The sequence below is a fragment of the Syngnathus acus genome, chromosome 2 (genome assembly GCF_901709675.1).
Source record: "Syngnathus acus chromosome 2, fSynAcu1.2, whole genome shotgun sequence".
In the NCBI taxonomy this organism is placed as follows: Eukaryota; Metazoa; Chordata; class Actinopteri; order Syngnathiformes; family Syngnathidae; genus Syngnathus; species Syngnathus acus.
The window spans coordinates 18,875,276-18,890,419 of NC_051088.1; the positions used below are offsets into that span (position 1 = coordinate 18,875,276).

Consider the following 15,144-nt stretch of genomic DNA (forward strand, 5'->3'; position numbering starts at 1 on the left):
TTGAAATGATTTACCTTTTTTTTTTTATATCACAAAAACCTGGCATTTGAATGGGGTGTGTAGACAATTTATATCCATTGTATGATTATGTATTACATCAGAATTCAAATGCTTTTCCTCTGGCCATCCAAAACTGTGTCACGTGCAAGCAGTCTGACATGGCGCTTCACATCTCATCTGGCATGACACCCTTGGCCCATGCTTATCATATGCAAACAGCCACTAATGCTGCAGGCCAGAGAGGAAAGGAGAGCAAGAAGGACCAAAAATAAAAACTCCAAAAGTCAGTGTATCAACCCCTCGGACAAGGTCACAGTGCTGTTCTGCTCATGTTTTTTTTTGTTATGTCACATGGTCAAAGGGGCAGTGCTTTTTTTGTATTGGCATGTTTCCAAATGGTCTCTTGTATAAATACACAACAACAAACCCTTCTCGTCAGTCACCATGTCTATGTCATGGTTCAGGAAGGGGTTAAAGGGAGCAATTAGACAGCACCAAAAACAAACAAAGAACTGGTATTTAGAGGCAACAGATGTGAAGTATGATTCAACCTATTGGTAAACCTAAGCCTTCTCGTTCTTTTTAAGCAATTAGGTGTCAGCCAGGGCAAGAACAGGCATGCCGCGTGTCATATTGGTGAACATCAACATTCTCAGGGAAGGCAAGGCCTGGCTCTGAACTTTCACCTATTTCTTCAGCCAGCTGGGGGAAACTATGGGAATCCTGGCAAAGCTCTGGATTTGTGTTGTGCAGACTATAAAAAAGAAGTCAGAAAGCAGACCTGTATCGTACATAGATTACAAGAAGATTTGGCTTTATTTGGGAGGTTAATTCCACCACTCAACAAAAACATGATCGCATGCACAGACTGTTCTGTTGTGTAACTCACATAATCATCTCTATGAGGGTTGTTTGAGTGTCTGCATGAGTCGCCTAGCACCAGGTAACTGTATAGGCCGAAACCTTATCATCTTGCTTTAACAAAGCTCAAGCAATGCAGGGCCCTTAGCTATCATCTCTTAGCAAACATACTACCTGCATTAATTAGAACAGTATGTTTTGACTAGTTGGGCTGCAAGGAACATTTTACAAAGGGAAATTTTGGACTGGCTTCCCCTTTAAAGTGACCTTTTGGACACAGGTCATTTGAAAGAGAAAATTGGGATGCTGTATGTTTTCCTTTTCTGAAGGAATTACACACTTTAAAGTAATCTCTGTGAGAACACAGGTGCCTGCATGACCATGCTGCACATGCCTCACGACATGCGTCATCACAAGCAAGCTGGGAGACATGACAACAAACCCACGAGTTAACTATGCTACCAACCTGAACTTCAACAATCTCAAACATGTGTATTGTCATGCCACACATTACTTCATGAGTTAATTGCTTTGTAAAGGCAGTGACAGACTGCCAAATGTCAAAAAGCTTTTGCGAAACCAATGCTGCTTTCAAACAGAGCTCTTTTGATTGGCTGTTGAATGTTGAGTGGCACGTGGAGGTCCACCTCACCAAGAGGGAGGTCAAGGCGGAGGGAAAAAGGTTTGTTTACGAACAGATTTTTAAGTGACAACAGCATAGATGGGCGAATCTTGTTTGTTATATTTTGGGTGGCTTACATATAATACCTAAAGATATAAAACACAACTTTGTCTTTATAATCAACTACAAGGTGCATCCAGGGAATACAGACAGTAATAAGGCATTAGCTCACCTATGTGACCTAAGGAATAATAGTCGTGTACAGTGATCCCTCGCTACTTCGCGTTTCATTTATCGCGGCTTCACTACGTCGCAGATTTTGTTTTCAAATTAAAAAACATTTAAAAGTCAAAATAAAACTTCTAAATTGAGGAAACGTGTCTAACCTTTAGGACAATGTAGTATTGCTCCAAATGTTCATTTACATTCCTTTAGAAGTCCGTTTTCGCATGTTAGCACGATCGCGAATTAGCATCTTTCCGCTAACCCGTTAGCCTGCCCAGTACTTCGCGGATTTCACTTATCGCGGGTGGTTTTTGGAACCAATTATCCGCGATAAACGAGGGATTACTGTATATGAAAGCGTTTTACCACTGTATGAGCTTGTGCATGTGGGTGAAATAAAATTCATAATGAATATGATACATTATTTGTTGCGTATGAGTCTTTCAGTAGTGTGTTATAGCGTTTCACTTGTGTATGTCATAAGCAACGTTTCCATAATGTGTATGCGAGGTCATCGTGAATTATGTCACTCACGGGCCCTCATAGCAGACGGCGTGTAAGTACAGACTCAGAGTCAGTTTACCATCCCCCAGTTTTGTATTCTAAACAGGCCGCAGGATGTCAGCCGCTGATCAGAGATCAGCCATCAGGGTGTCCTTCGTTTCTCTCTGGTTTCAGGTTGGTCTCAGTGGCCCAGCCCCCACCCTTCCCGTTTCCCACAGTTGCTTGTGTCCGATTCTGATTGGCCCGCAGGTTTTAAGTAGGCGGAGCAAAGGCGTGTCTCTGTGTATTGTGATCTCACAATCAGCTGTTTTGTACGTTCTACATACTGATCTGAGGATCAGCTGGAGGCAGCAATAAACAGAAGGAGAAACGATAGCAGAGGCTTGAAAAGCTGCAGATGTTATGATCTGAAACATCGGTGTAATATTTTACACGAAGCCCTTCTTCTGAGAAGAAAGCCTTTTATTTTTATATGATGATGTTTTAACTACCTCGCTTAAAGGCTACCTAAAGCTATGCTTTAAGAATTGTCGTTCCTACTGTGTGTGAGTTCGTTTACAACTTGAATAACATTGCAAAGGCAGGTAAGCAGCTTTTCTTGCTTTTTGTGTTCGTCATACACTATGCTTAATTAAATGACAGTCATTAAGATGAAATGTCAACCGTCATTTTGGAAAAATTCCATTGCGTATCGTCATCTTCTACTTGCACAGTCTAAAATGTTCAATGTCGTGTGTGACTCAAAGCTTTTTTGGGGTGATTTGCGACGCCCTTTACGCGGAAGATGACACCGATCTGCATTGTGCAGCCGCTGTTGTGCAAACTGCACCAAATGCTCGATGGGGGATGTTAATGTTTTTCGAGAGGCGGACATTAAGGTTCTCAATCAACATTGCTGTTATTTTCCTGTCTGCGCTATCGTCAGGGTCGGTCGACGTCTTCTTGCGAGAGCCGCGTCGCTGATATGCCGCGACTGTCATTGCTTTGACCCTACAGATGGAGGGCTTACGCGGATAATTCATCTGTAACCTGGATACCATAACCGACACAAAGTCTTCCGCTAGCCGACTGGCTCTGCATTATGCCGTCGGGTTTTACGCAACAACCGAGGCGATGGCTTTACGAAACACCCTCGGACATTTAATGCTTTTATCTTAAATGGTAGACGGCATTTTGAACATTACCACGATCATGAATGCCGAAGGACTAATTTCGAGCGGTGTCACTGTGAACATAGCCAACAATTTCGCTTGGTTTGCGTTCAGACTTGTTTCTGCGGCTCCGTGACGTTAGGGTGACGTCAGAGTATCTTGTTTTCATTCTCTGATCACGCCCACTATAGAAGCCCCGCCCCTTACAGGGAAAAGGGACACCATCTGTTATACAAGGATCCTGTTGGGAAAAATCAATGTGCAATTGTGTTGTTTCAGTCGTAAAATAGAAGTACAAAAAGACTGACTTTGAAGAACTAGAGTAGCAGTGGGCAAACGTTTGTGCTCAAGCCCCACATGTAATTTTTAAATGTAAAATAAATAAATAAAATTATAGAGATTCATAATATTAATATAATTGCAAAACTTGTATGGTGGTAGTGAACTAAATTGAACTAACAGCTTGACAGTGACTAGATCTTTGAAAAAAGAGCCTTTTAGCATTTTATTGCCACTCCCATGTGATGTTTACAAAACACACTTTTTATTTTTAAATTTTATTTTAAAACAAAATCACTGTGGTAAATGACTACGCTAGCTGCAAATGTCTGGATTTTAATGCTATATCTGCATAGGTGTATAAAGGCCCATTTCCAACAATCATCCTGCCAGTGTTCTAATGGTCCATCGTGTTAGACACTTCGGATTGTTCAATAATTTGTAAAAATAACATCCGCATGTTTGGATTAACTAAAGGTATAGATTTGTAAAATATGACATTTACCAAATTGTACACCTTTAAACACTGGCTTAAAAGCTCTGTGATTTGTATACACTCCTCTAAAGTTCATTTCTACCATTATGTTCTCCAAATAAGGACAGAACATCATATCTTATGCACCTGCACTCATGTCAGCAGACTTTTAACCTCGAACATTATTACATCATTGTTACACATTAGGTCCCTTGCCTCAGTACTTTCTCCAGTGATTGTCTCCTTTTTTTTGAACGTTTTGTACATGTGTACTTTCTGTGTGTTTGCGGTGTAATGCATATGTCATAATTTGTACATATTGTATTCAAGTAAACCAGGATGATCATGCAAACAAAAGCTACACCTCATTTGTGGACCAAATTCCAATATATGACAATTCTGCTGAGCGGACTTGGGTGTCACGCTCTACTTAACAAGGAATGTACTTTTAAAGGGCACATAGTATATATGTAGTGGTGCAACCAGTGAAGAACACAATTTTCTAACATCATTATCTGTTTGCTCTCTTTCAGGCCTTTGCTCCAAACCAAGTGAAACCTTATATTTGCACTACTGAAGCCCACCCTCCGCTTGTCCAAACCAAGATCCAGCAAAGGGCTCTGAGTCAAAGCAAAGTCAAATAATTATAATAATACACAGCTTACCTGAAAACAAATACCATTCACAGGCAGCTACAGCTTTTTTTTTGTGTGTGTGTGCGCAACAAGTCTTCAAAACCTTAAGGCCAAGCAGCCATGTTTCAACGTCTGAGCAACTTACTTTTTGGTGAGGTAGAAGAAGTGGCAGCTGAGCTCAAGGGACCTAATCCCTGTGTGACAGAGGCCGACGAAGATGGATGGATGCTTGTCAACCTGCCTGGTGAGTCTCATCTGTTGTTTGAATGGATAATAGCTTTCCAAAGTTAAATATCATGACGGTTGACTTTGAAAACTATGGAAATGAAATTATATTATAGAGTGAGTGCAAGCGCTGTCCCCACTTGCGAGCGTGTAGTCAGGGATTGATAAGGTGCAGGTCCAGAAGGCTGACTTACCTGAGATGTTTTCAGCCAGACAACATAAACCTCACCTTGCTTGTTCATGATGACAATCATGACCAAATGCATTGTTAAAAAAAAAAAAAAGTGTGTACTCGCAAGCCATTCCAAAAATGAAAAATAGGAGAAACATTTAAAACTCAAGAGGGTCAACACAATTAATGATGTGACTCTTTTATGTTTTGTGTCTCCTTGCCCCCTCTTCTTCCCCCCTTCCCCCTTCGATTTTTTTGTATACACCTTCACGTCCCCCACACTGGTATGCGTGCGCGTGCGTATGTGATGGCCACAAAATGATCCCTTCTACCTCCATGACATTTGGAACGTCTACAACATTTGGATCATATCCTCCCCCTTCCGACTTATTGGCATCCTCGATATCATTCGTACCATAGATGAGTCGGGCAGCATGGTGCAAACTGACGTTGAGACACAGGCCCAACGTACTTTTTCACAGCCAATCCCAGACAGCAACCGATCAAACCTTGACGACACTCAAACGCGGACTGAACGCTTAACTTCTATTCCCCGCCCACCAATCCATCGACGAAGGCCACGTACTGGCAGGGCGCATGGGGCAATATTAACGCCAGACTCGAACCCATCAAGCACGGGTGTCACTACATTGTCAAGACGGGCCAGACGACCCGCAGCCTCCTCTGCTTCTCAGTCGACTTCTCCCGCTGGGAGCGATTGCGGGGCCAGCGAGGCTAGCAGCAGGGCAGGCTCAGAGAGAGGCTGCATGGATGAGAGCTGGTTTGTCACCCCTCCCCCCTGTTTTACTGCAGAAGGAGCCACGGCAGAAGCGAGCCCCATGGAGGACCTGCTCATCGAGCATCCCAGCATGTCTGTGTATGTCTTGCCGAGCAACATCTCCATGGTCTCCAATGCTAACCTCTCCGTGGTGGGCGAGGAAAGCATTGTGAGCACGGCGAGTAGCGTGAGGTGAGAAACTCACAAAACACTTGATTTTTCCCTTTGGCATCATCACGAGCGGCGTAACAATCACAGTTTGTTTTGTCTCCGCTCCTGCAGCAGAGTGGCTGAGCCGACTGCTGCTCCAGCTACCCACACCGCCGGGCCATTCAGGGGAAGTTTCGGACCTTATGTCCAACCTAAGGTCGCCCACGTGGCCAGAGTGCAGCGTAGCAAAGCTCGCATGGAGAGGCGCCACCTGAGCCGTAACCGCATTCAACGCCAAAACCGCACCAGGGAGCAGATCCCCCGCCACGCCAGTCATGTTCGAAACGCCTTCCTGCACCAGCCTAGCAAGCGTAACTTCTGCCACTAGACTACCGACAAACCGGTGGCATCATTTACTCTGAGGGCAGTAAAAGAGCATAGTCAACTTTTTACGCAGTCAGTGCATTCAAGCATCTGATTTCTTTTCGGCACATTCTGGCTAATTGAGTTGGTATTACACGTTAAACTAATTGGATTCTCCCTGTTTTGCAGTTAAGCCCTCAGAGTGGATTTGAATAGAACTCTGCTGCAATGTCCAAAAAAGAAGGAACAAAATATTCCTAAAAGTTCAAATAAGTATAGTTCTATTTATTTTCTCTTTTTAGCTAAATGTCTTGGACATTTTCCCATGGTGTGTTTGAGAAACAACTTTGAGATGAACTTCATGACTCATTTAACATTATTACACGATCTTTTCTGACTGAACAGAAAAAAAAATTGTGGGAACTTTGCATGACTGCCACACGGCTAAACTACATTTGCAGAGAATGCGGCTCATCATTTCCTTGCAGCTTTATGTGAAGTTAATATATTCACATGAAACTTTACTTTTGTCCTGAAAAAAAAGAGGATGGATATACAGTGCGATGATTGCGGGTTGAAAAGCACAATAAGAATTTGCATTGGAGCAAACAATTTCAACACAAGAGCTAAACATTGTGTGGTTCTCACATCTCACTGAGAAGGATGAGAGCAAGTAGGCGATTGTGGGAAAGTGAGAACAAAACAGACTAAAGAGTAAATGAAATGATGCGTGACTTAGATGCAATGAATGTGATTAAGAAAAACAGCTTAATGCAAAGTGACCCATGACAGCAGCCTGCGTTGCCCAGCATCAATTAAAGAGCATTCAGAATAAGTAAGTTAGCCTTTTAATAGAAAAGTATTGGAAGGTCCATGAATGCAAAATTCAAGAAACAGGCCTTCTGCTTCGGTCACATGATATATACAGAGTAGAGCGGTTCTGATGGTATAGCTCTTTAATTTGTTTTGTTGGTTTTCCAGTCATTGCATGGTTCCACCAATATCATTCTGTTCACGACGACAAGGTCAATGCATTAAAAGTTGTATGCAGAAGGCACACAGCATGATAATGACCTGTCAATTGTGCCAGCCGAAGCAATGCGCCCAGCATACACCAGCCACAGTGTGTGCCGTGATTCTCCACTTTTCACGAAACAAAAAATGACAAGTGTGATGGTTGCATTCATTATCCACATTTTTTTTTTTAAAAAATGACTCCTAATTAAGCATTTCTTTTCTTCATCTTAAACTTTGACCATCAACACCCGCTGTTTGTTATCATATGCACACCAAACGCTAACATTGTTCACTTAGAGGTTCAGCTTAATGATATGTATTCAACAATATTAAACAATGGTGCTGAAGTGTAAACTAATGTTTGTATATTATTGGAGACATGGATGTACATTTGCACTGTCATTCATTTTTGTGAGTCAAAAGTTTTAGTGGTGTGCTGTGCGCTTGTGTTTTTAATTTGTGACCATTTCTCTTGACCCACCCCAAAAAAAAAAAGTTTATTATGGTAGTCCTTTATTACACTTGTAAATATTTAAAGAACATTTCTAGTGCTCTGTTAGATGTCAAAACCTCTCAAGACCTGAGTTACAGATGGAAAATCCACGTACAGAAAGTAAAAACCCTGCCTGCCACATTTGAGGTTTAGTCACAGGTCCTTCGACAAGCTCGTTGGCCTACCGATTTAAGTAGAATCATCTATGGCAGGGCTTTTACTTTCTGGACCTGGTTTTCCCATCTCTGGCCTGAGTCCACACTGTTAAGTTCAAAGGGACTGAGATGAATCCTCTGCATCACTTTGATGCTCCTGATAAAAATGGATGAGTTGTATCTCACGAAGGAGCACAATGAAAATCACAGCAAAGGGCCTGCTTGGACTTTTGAGAGGACATTGACGTAGTTGCAATACGGCGATGCTTTCACAATCTTTGGAAACGGAATAAGTGTTTTTAAAACATTAATTCAAGTCATTATTTTTTTTAATTACATACCAAATTTGTTTTGTTCAAGTAAATAATCTAGTAAAAATCTTTGTTTATTTAGATTTCTATTAATTTATGATGTATGAGCCCCCTAACCCATTTACTATATTCATGTTGTGCAGGGTATTGACATGAAATGACACACAACCGAATTCTTGATAGATCACAGTGTGCGAGATTGTGTGTGGATGTATGTGCATGCAAAGATCAAGCTACGTGTCTGCAAAACAGTTTATTTTTCGGTTTTCCTCACCTCTGTTGTCATGTAAGAAGAAGACGTGCTCCGTGTGTTGTGTGTAAGCATTGAAAAGTGTGTTCAGAGTAAAAGTCATCCAACAATGTGGAGAGGGAGTGGTCATACTGTGTTGAACATCTTTGATGAAAAGAAATAGACAGGTAAACAACAATGAGGCAGGAGCTCGTTTATATTTCAAGAAATCAAATCATGTATATGTATCATAATAAGACAGAATATGCTTGTATTTTTCTGTATAGTAATTAGAGCTCGAGTGTTTTAAATGAAAAACAATGAATGTCTGGGGAGTTTGATGTTTATTTTGTGCCCTGAAATGATGGCAGCTTACCAACACATGGGCTTTAGCTCATGTTACATCTCAAGTAGTACACACCTCCCCATGAAATGAATATTTAGACACATAACATGTGGTGTATCTGATATGGTATTGTGCCTTTCACTTTTTTCTGCATGGTTTTTGTGATTTTCCCCCGTCTTCACTTAAATGGAAAGTTGTCCTCGGACAGGCAAAACCTATGCAAAGTTGATCTGATGGGTATTCCAGCATCCATTCAGAAAACACAGGTACCAACCCACCTAGTCAGTCTCGAAACAACACAATAAATGCTCAGGTTAACCCCTGAATCCTGTGTCATTATTTTTTATGTGAGAAGAGGCCAGATCAATGAGTGTTGTAAGGCGGAATAAAATGAATGGCCCTATTATTATTCGCTTAGACATTATATAGACTAGAAATATTTACGTACACTTGTTAAGGATATCAAAATTTGCTAAAATAATGGCACAGAAAGAAACAAGGGATTTTTCCCCAGTAAAAAGTGTGCTCAACTATGAGTTAACAATAAAAACATTTGTGTTTATTAGAAAGTGGCTCTATCATCGTCAGACGTCACGCTGTCGTCATCTCCTGGTCAATATAAGAAATGCTGACGGTGAAAACTTCCGGGAATCCCAAACAAATATACGTATCAGCAATTTTCCGCCTTGTTTTGTTTCAGAAATGAAAACTGAAATTTTGATATTAGAACTGTTATTAGACTTTTCCTTCCTCAACTCGTTACAATCATTATGATGTTAAATATTATATATTGATACTTTTCCTATACTTTCTATTATAATAGAGTGTAATGTAAAAATGTTGAGTGTGCGCGCTATGTGGTTGGTGGCCCAACATTTTTATGTCATTTAACGTCTGTGTACCGAGCAGATTGGACACGTGAGAGGCACGAAAATTGCTGTCGTGTAAAGAAAGGGGGTTAAAGGTGCATGTCATGAACATGACCAGAACGCCGTGTCTGTTTGCGTGCTGCAAGACCACGCGCGCGCGCACACGCACACACCGCTCCGATGTCATCCGCAGTAAAAAATAGCGCCCAGAAGCTGGTAGTGGGACGGCGACGCTTCTTGAATGGACCTACACTGCTGAGATTGGAGCAGCCTCATCAACGTGCGCTCACCCAGTCCGCACCACGCCTCTCTCCTGGAACATCGTGTCCTTTGTGCAGGCACAATGACGGCCAAGCATCGCAAGGGAAAAAGCAACCACAAACACGAAGAGGACCATGGAAAAAGTGAAATTCCGGAATCCGAAATTCGAACCGGAGGGAATAGCTACACACTTGTTTTGTTTGCGTGTCTCGTCGTTGTAGTCGGCGTTGCAACGGGAGCATGGTTCTATTACCAGCAGCACCAAACTTTGACGCACTTGACAGACACCATAACGGGCATGCAAATGAAAGTGGCGAAGCTCCAGGCGTCCCAGGAGACCATGCGACAGACTAGTGATAAGGTAAGAACTTAATAGTATCATACCAACTAGCTCCTCCGCACGTTGAGGCTGCAGTGCGCGCTGCAGCTTGCAAGCTTTTGTCATGACCTACTGACTTGATATCCTTCATAACTCCACGATCCAGCAGTAGCTACTATTCATTTATAACCTTCCACTTATGCAAAGTGTCTGATCTTACATGTGGCTCCACAGTCTGCAGTTGATATAAATAATATTATTAATAATACACAAACTGGATCCGTAAAGTCCCCAAGGCTAAATATAGTGTGTGGTTTAGATGATACCGTAACACAAGGGCAGACTGTTTACTAGCTCCTTTTGAAAGGTTAACCCACTAGAATTGGACTGACATTTGGGGACTTTCAGCAAAGGCTCTATTTGATTTATGTGTCTTAAGGCCACTTTGAAAATGGAATTAGATTTTGAATCTTTATTGTCAGTGTACAAAGAAATAATATAGTAATTAAAATGTTGATTGTGTTGTGCGCATTAATGTCACCATTTGCACCTAATCAAAAGGATCTTGTCGTTAGTGGATCATGATTTAAATCCTTAGCCTTGGGTAAATTGTGACAAATTTGTTTAATCATATTCAAAAAGTCTCATTATATACAACTCAAGCCATATGGAGTGGGCACTACTGGACAGGAATGTCCTTGAAAGCTCCCTCAGCCACTTTGGATCCTGTAATGTTTTGGAATGAGAAGGAGCTAACAAGCTCAAGCCGACTGTTGGTTGTGATCTCAAGTGGCTCAACATCCCTGTTGCACTTGTCGTTGCAGGTGCGTGTTTCAGATGATGTAGAAGGTCGCATTAATGCTCTGGAAGAGTCGTACGCGTTGGCTCAGAAACAAGTGGACAAGGCCTTGGCTACCGCAGAGCAGCTGAAAACGTCGGATCTCCCTGCTCAGGTGCTATCGCTCCACACGGAGATGAAATCCCGCCTGGCAGAGATCCAGCGGACCACTGTCTCTGTGGAGCAAATGAGCCAGCTGCAGGCGAGGCTTCAGAAACCTGAGGAATTGGACCAGATTGGGCTTCAGGTAGAGGGCCTCGCTACGTCGAGCGCCGACTTATCTAAGCAAGTCCAAGCCGTGATGGGGCGCCTGGAAGAAGCAGAAGCCATTTTGGATGATGTTGCCACTCTGACGGATAACCTGAAGCAGGAGACTGCACGGCTGTCGGGACTGGAGGTGCAGCTGAAGTCCTACCAGACGGAGATGGCGACTATCAGGTTAGAGAAAGCAGCTTTTTGTCCCGGGTGGGAATAACTCCTGTCCTCTGACCCATAACATTATGTTTGCTTTTGTCAAAGCCCCGCCGGCCACGGCTTTGTGTTGCTCGAAGTTGCTTTTGGTAGGTCTTATGACCACTGCAACATTGCAAGAACACACAGAGGCTGAATATTTGATAAGCATGATTTAGTATGCATGATCTCACTGTGCAACCAGCGCAGGAGTAAAACCAACAAAAAGCATTGTCACGCTTCGTCCTCAGAGAGCTGCTGTTGAATGAGCACGCCGAGCAGCTCGACGTGGAGGAACTGATCAGTGCACTTCGAATGAGTATTCAGAAGCAGAACTCAGCCAGCCACAGCCGTCACGCAGAACTCAAGGCTCAGCTGGACAACCTACAATGGCAGGTTAATCAGGTAATGGTAAAGAAATGATTAATGGTGGTTATAACAACACAGTGCAATGTTTGGATGTACCGTATTTTTCGGGCTATAAAGTCACACTTTTTTTTTTATAATGTGCATTATTGCCACCATCAGTAATGCTTCAAATGCATTTACCAACTACCAGAAGAAAACAGAAAAATAAGTGGAAGCAGTAGAATATGAAGAACTGTTGTCATGGTAACTAATGTGTGATGTAATTGCTTCCAGTCCTAGCATGCAGCATCCGCCATAATAAGCATTTTCTAATTTCAACAGTATAGGGTGAAATAACTGACCAGGATTCTATATTTGGCCACAATGCAATGCGGGATTCTAGTTTAGGTAGTAAAGTAAAATCTTATTTGAAAAGTTCAAGTTTCAATATTTATAATAAACAAGGAGACTTTGGCTGGTTGCGTGTGTACAACCTGTAATATTTTTCAGTCACAAAATGTGGCCTGCCCAAATTAGGCGCACCATCGAGCGAGCGAATGTCCTTGCATGTCATCTTTTTTGCTTCTCTGTTCCTTACATGCCCAGAGGGAATCCTCATTAACTTTTTAGCTCTGCAAATGAAGCAACTAATTGCCTGACATAGATTCGGTAATGGATTCACAGTTCTGCTTGAGTCTAAGCATCTTGTATTTTTAGTGTTGTCTTAAAAGGTGGTTGTCATTTTTTATTTTTTTCATTTTTTGCATTTACAGACTCAATGCATCATTGCAAGGCATAAAGCTCGACTGGGGAACAGTGTTCTTCAGTGTTCTGCAGCCAGTGTACGGACCACTTAGTACAGAGCTAGTGGAACGTCCAACGCTGCGCGTTCCCTTCTCTTCCGGGGGGGGGGTGCTAGTGGGACGTCCAACGCTGCGCGTTCCCTTCTCTTCCGGGGGGGTGGGGGGGGTGCTAGTGGGCGTCCAACGCTGCGCATTCCCTTCTCTTCCGGGGGGGGGGGGGGGGGGGTTGCTAGTGGGACGTCCAACGCAGCACGTTCGCTTCTCTCCCGGGGGGGGGGGGCTAGTGTGACGTCAAATCAAACGCTGCGCGTTCGCTTCTCTTCCGGGGGGGGGGGGGGGGCGAATCGGACGTCAAGCGCTTTGTGTGTCGGGCTCCATCTACTGTGGGAACTGAGAAGTGCTCAAGCTGTGCGGGCCACATTCAATTATGTTTTCAGAATTTGCTGCGGGCCAATAAAAACTGGACCGCGGGCCGCAGTTGGCCCGCGGGCCGTAGTTTGGACACCACTAACCTAGGGTCTCAAACTAGGGTTAGGGTTTCCAACTAGGGTTTTAAACTGAGGGTAGGGTTTCAAACTAGGTTTTAAAACTAGGATTAGGGTTTCCAACTAGTGTTTCAAAGTAGTTTTCCCTGTTGCATGCATTGGAGAATATGGATGTGATAGCACTTTGTTGTCTCCTTTAAGATGGTAGGACATGCTGAAACTGTGCCACACCATGTGGAACAAGCTGAGGGAACTCCAGCTCCTGTTATTGAGGAAGAAGATGCAGTTTCAGAGGCGGAAGCAGCAGAGTCTGACTCTGATGAGCCGGTAAAGGAAGATGACGAGGCTGATACTGAGCAGATGGAACAATCCCTTACCTCTCCGGAAACTCTGACAGAAAAGGAGGAGCCAAGTTTGGAGGGGACTCTGAATGATGAAGATGAGTTACTGCTTGACGACGGTGATGCCAAACTGGAAGTTGATGATTATGATCAGAATGATGATAGCATCGTCGATGCTGAACAAGATGAATCGGACGAAGAGGAATTGGGCAATGAAGTTGAAGTGTAGGATGAATGCATCAGAAGGCAAGGTTTGTGAGGCAGAAGGAGAAGCGGCATACATCAAGTGCTCTCTCCAGTTGATGAATTCAGACCAGAAGGCGTATTACAAGATTTCACGTTTACCTGTCAATAACCTCACAAGCCTTCAAAGCCTTATTGTCTAAACACTTGGTCTTTTAGCTGAGTATGTTTCACCTCCTTCAAAATCTAGGTTGTGCACTACACAACAAAATAGATTTCCTTAAAATTACTGTAAATAATTGTTAACTCTAAGCCGTAGAGTTTCCTTGTTTCCATGTAGGCTTTATGAGTATGTGAGGGGAAAAATAACGAAGGAAGAAGAATAGCCAGCCGTAGAGGTTGGAAATTAAATGAAATAATGGCTTCAATGATTAAATTTATGTAGGAAGTATTTAAAATTGTTAAGAGGATGTTTGCAATATTTGCAGAATGACAAAACTGCCACCAATTTACAGTACGGTTGTGATTAATTACCTTTTTTTTTTTATGAAAACAAACAAAAAAAGTATATTTTTGTGCACTAACCTAACAAATTAAGCTGGCGACAATGGGCTTCTCAGGGAACGTGTTCTCTGTGTGTGGCTTATGTACTGTAATTAATATGCAAATGTGATTTATATTGATCTGCAAACCAACTGAAAGGTTACGGTTGTATTTAGCTACTGTAATTTTGAGCTTCTGTGATCAAGAAATTTGCAAACAAATTGCAGTAATTGTATTGAGGAAATTGAAAAAAAAACATTGGAAGCACAATTAATTGATGTGAGCTTTAGCAATATTCAGCTTTGGCATGAGCAGTCCTAATGTAACACACACAAAGAAAATTGCTGAAGGCAACAACTGGAGCTCAAACAATTTGACAAAAACTATGCAATGCAGGACAAGCTGTGATTTTTTGGGGGGGGTTAAATATTCTGAGACAATGTTGTGTATTCATGTTTCATAGACGGGGTGTGCTATAATTCCTTTTAAGCATTGCTGTACATTTTACCAAGGATTCAACTGAACTAAGATGAACTTCAATTTCAAATGCTCTTTAAAATAAACTCAAATGTTCAGTTTTGTAAAGTGACTGTGTAATACTTGCTTTGGTTTTGTTGATCATGTTCTATTTCAGCTGACTTAGGCAAGAGGCAGGTTAGATCCTGGACTAGTCCACCAGCCAATCACAGAGCACATACGGACAAGAAGTTATT

At 42.4% G+C, this 15,144-nt stretch overlaps 2 protein-coding genes across 4 annotated transcripts; both read left to right on the forward strand.

The window, feature by feature from the left end:
• Window positions 1-2,515: 2,515 nt before the first annotated feature.
• LOC119136698 (tumor protein p53-inducible nuclear protein 2) lies at window positions 2,516-9,317 on the forward strand. Of its 3 annotated transcripts, none has more exons than XM_037275374.1 (4): window positions 2,516-2,796; window positions 4,651-4,996; window positions 5,570-6,119; window positions 6,210-9,317. In XM_037275374.1, the coding sequence occupies exons 2-4, from the start codon at window positions 4,873-4,875 to the stop codon at window positions 6,463-6,465; spliced, it is 930 nt and encodes a 309-aa protein (XP_037131269.1). In that variant the 5' UTR covers window positions 2,516-2,796; window positions 4,651-4,872; the 3' UTR covers window positions 6,466-9,317. The 3 variants fall into 3 exon arrangements, with proteins under 3 accessions (XP_037131269.1, XP_037131287.1, XP_037131278.1); XM_037275392.1 differs by having other exon boundaries at window positions 5,963-6,119; XM_037275383.1 differs by having other exon boundaries at window positions 2,517-2,792.
• Window positions 9,318-10,053: 736 nt separating this feature from the next.
• On the forward strand, window positions 10,054-15,020 carry zgc:66479 (uncharacterized protein LOC327541 homolog). The gene is made up of 4 exons (XM_037243489.1): window positions 10,054-10,482; window positions 11,265-11,716; window positions 11,980-12,133; window positions 13,566-15,020. Exons 1-4 carry the CDS (start codon window positions 10,204-10,206, stop codon window positions 13,932-13,934), a joined length of 1,254 nt encoding a protein of 417 aa, XP_037099384.1. The 5' UTR covers window positions 10,054-10,203; the 3' UTR covers window positions 13,935-15,020.
• The last annotated feature ends 124 nt before the right edge of the window (window positions 15,021-15,144 follow it).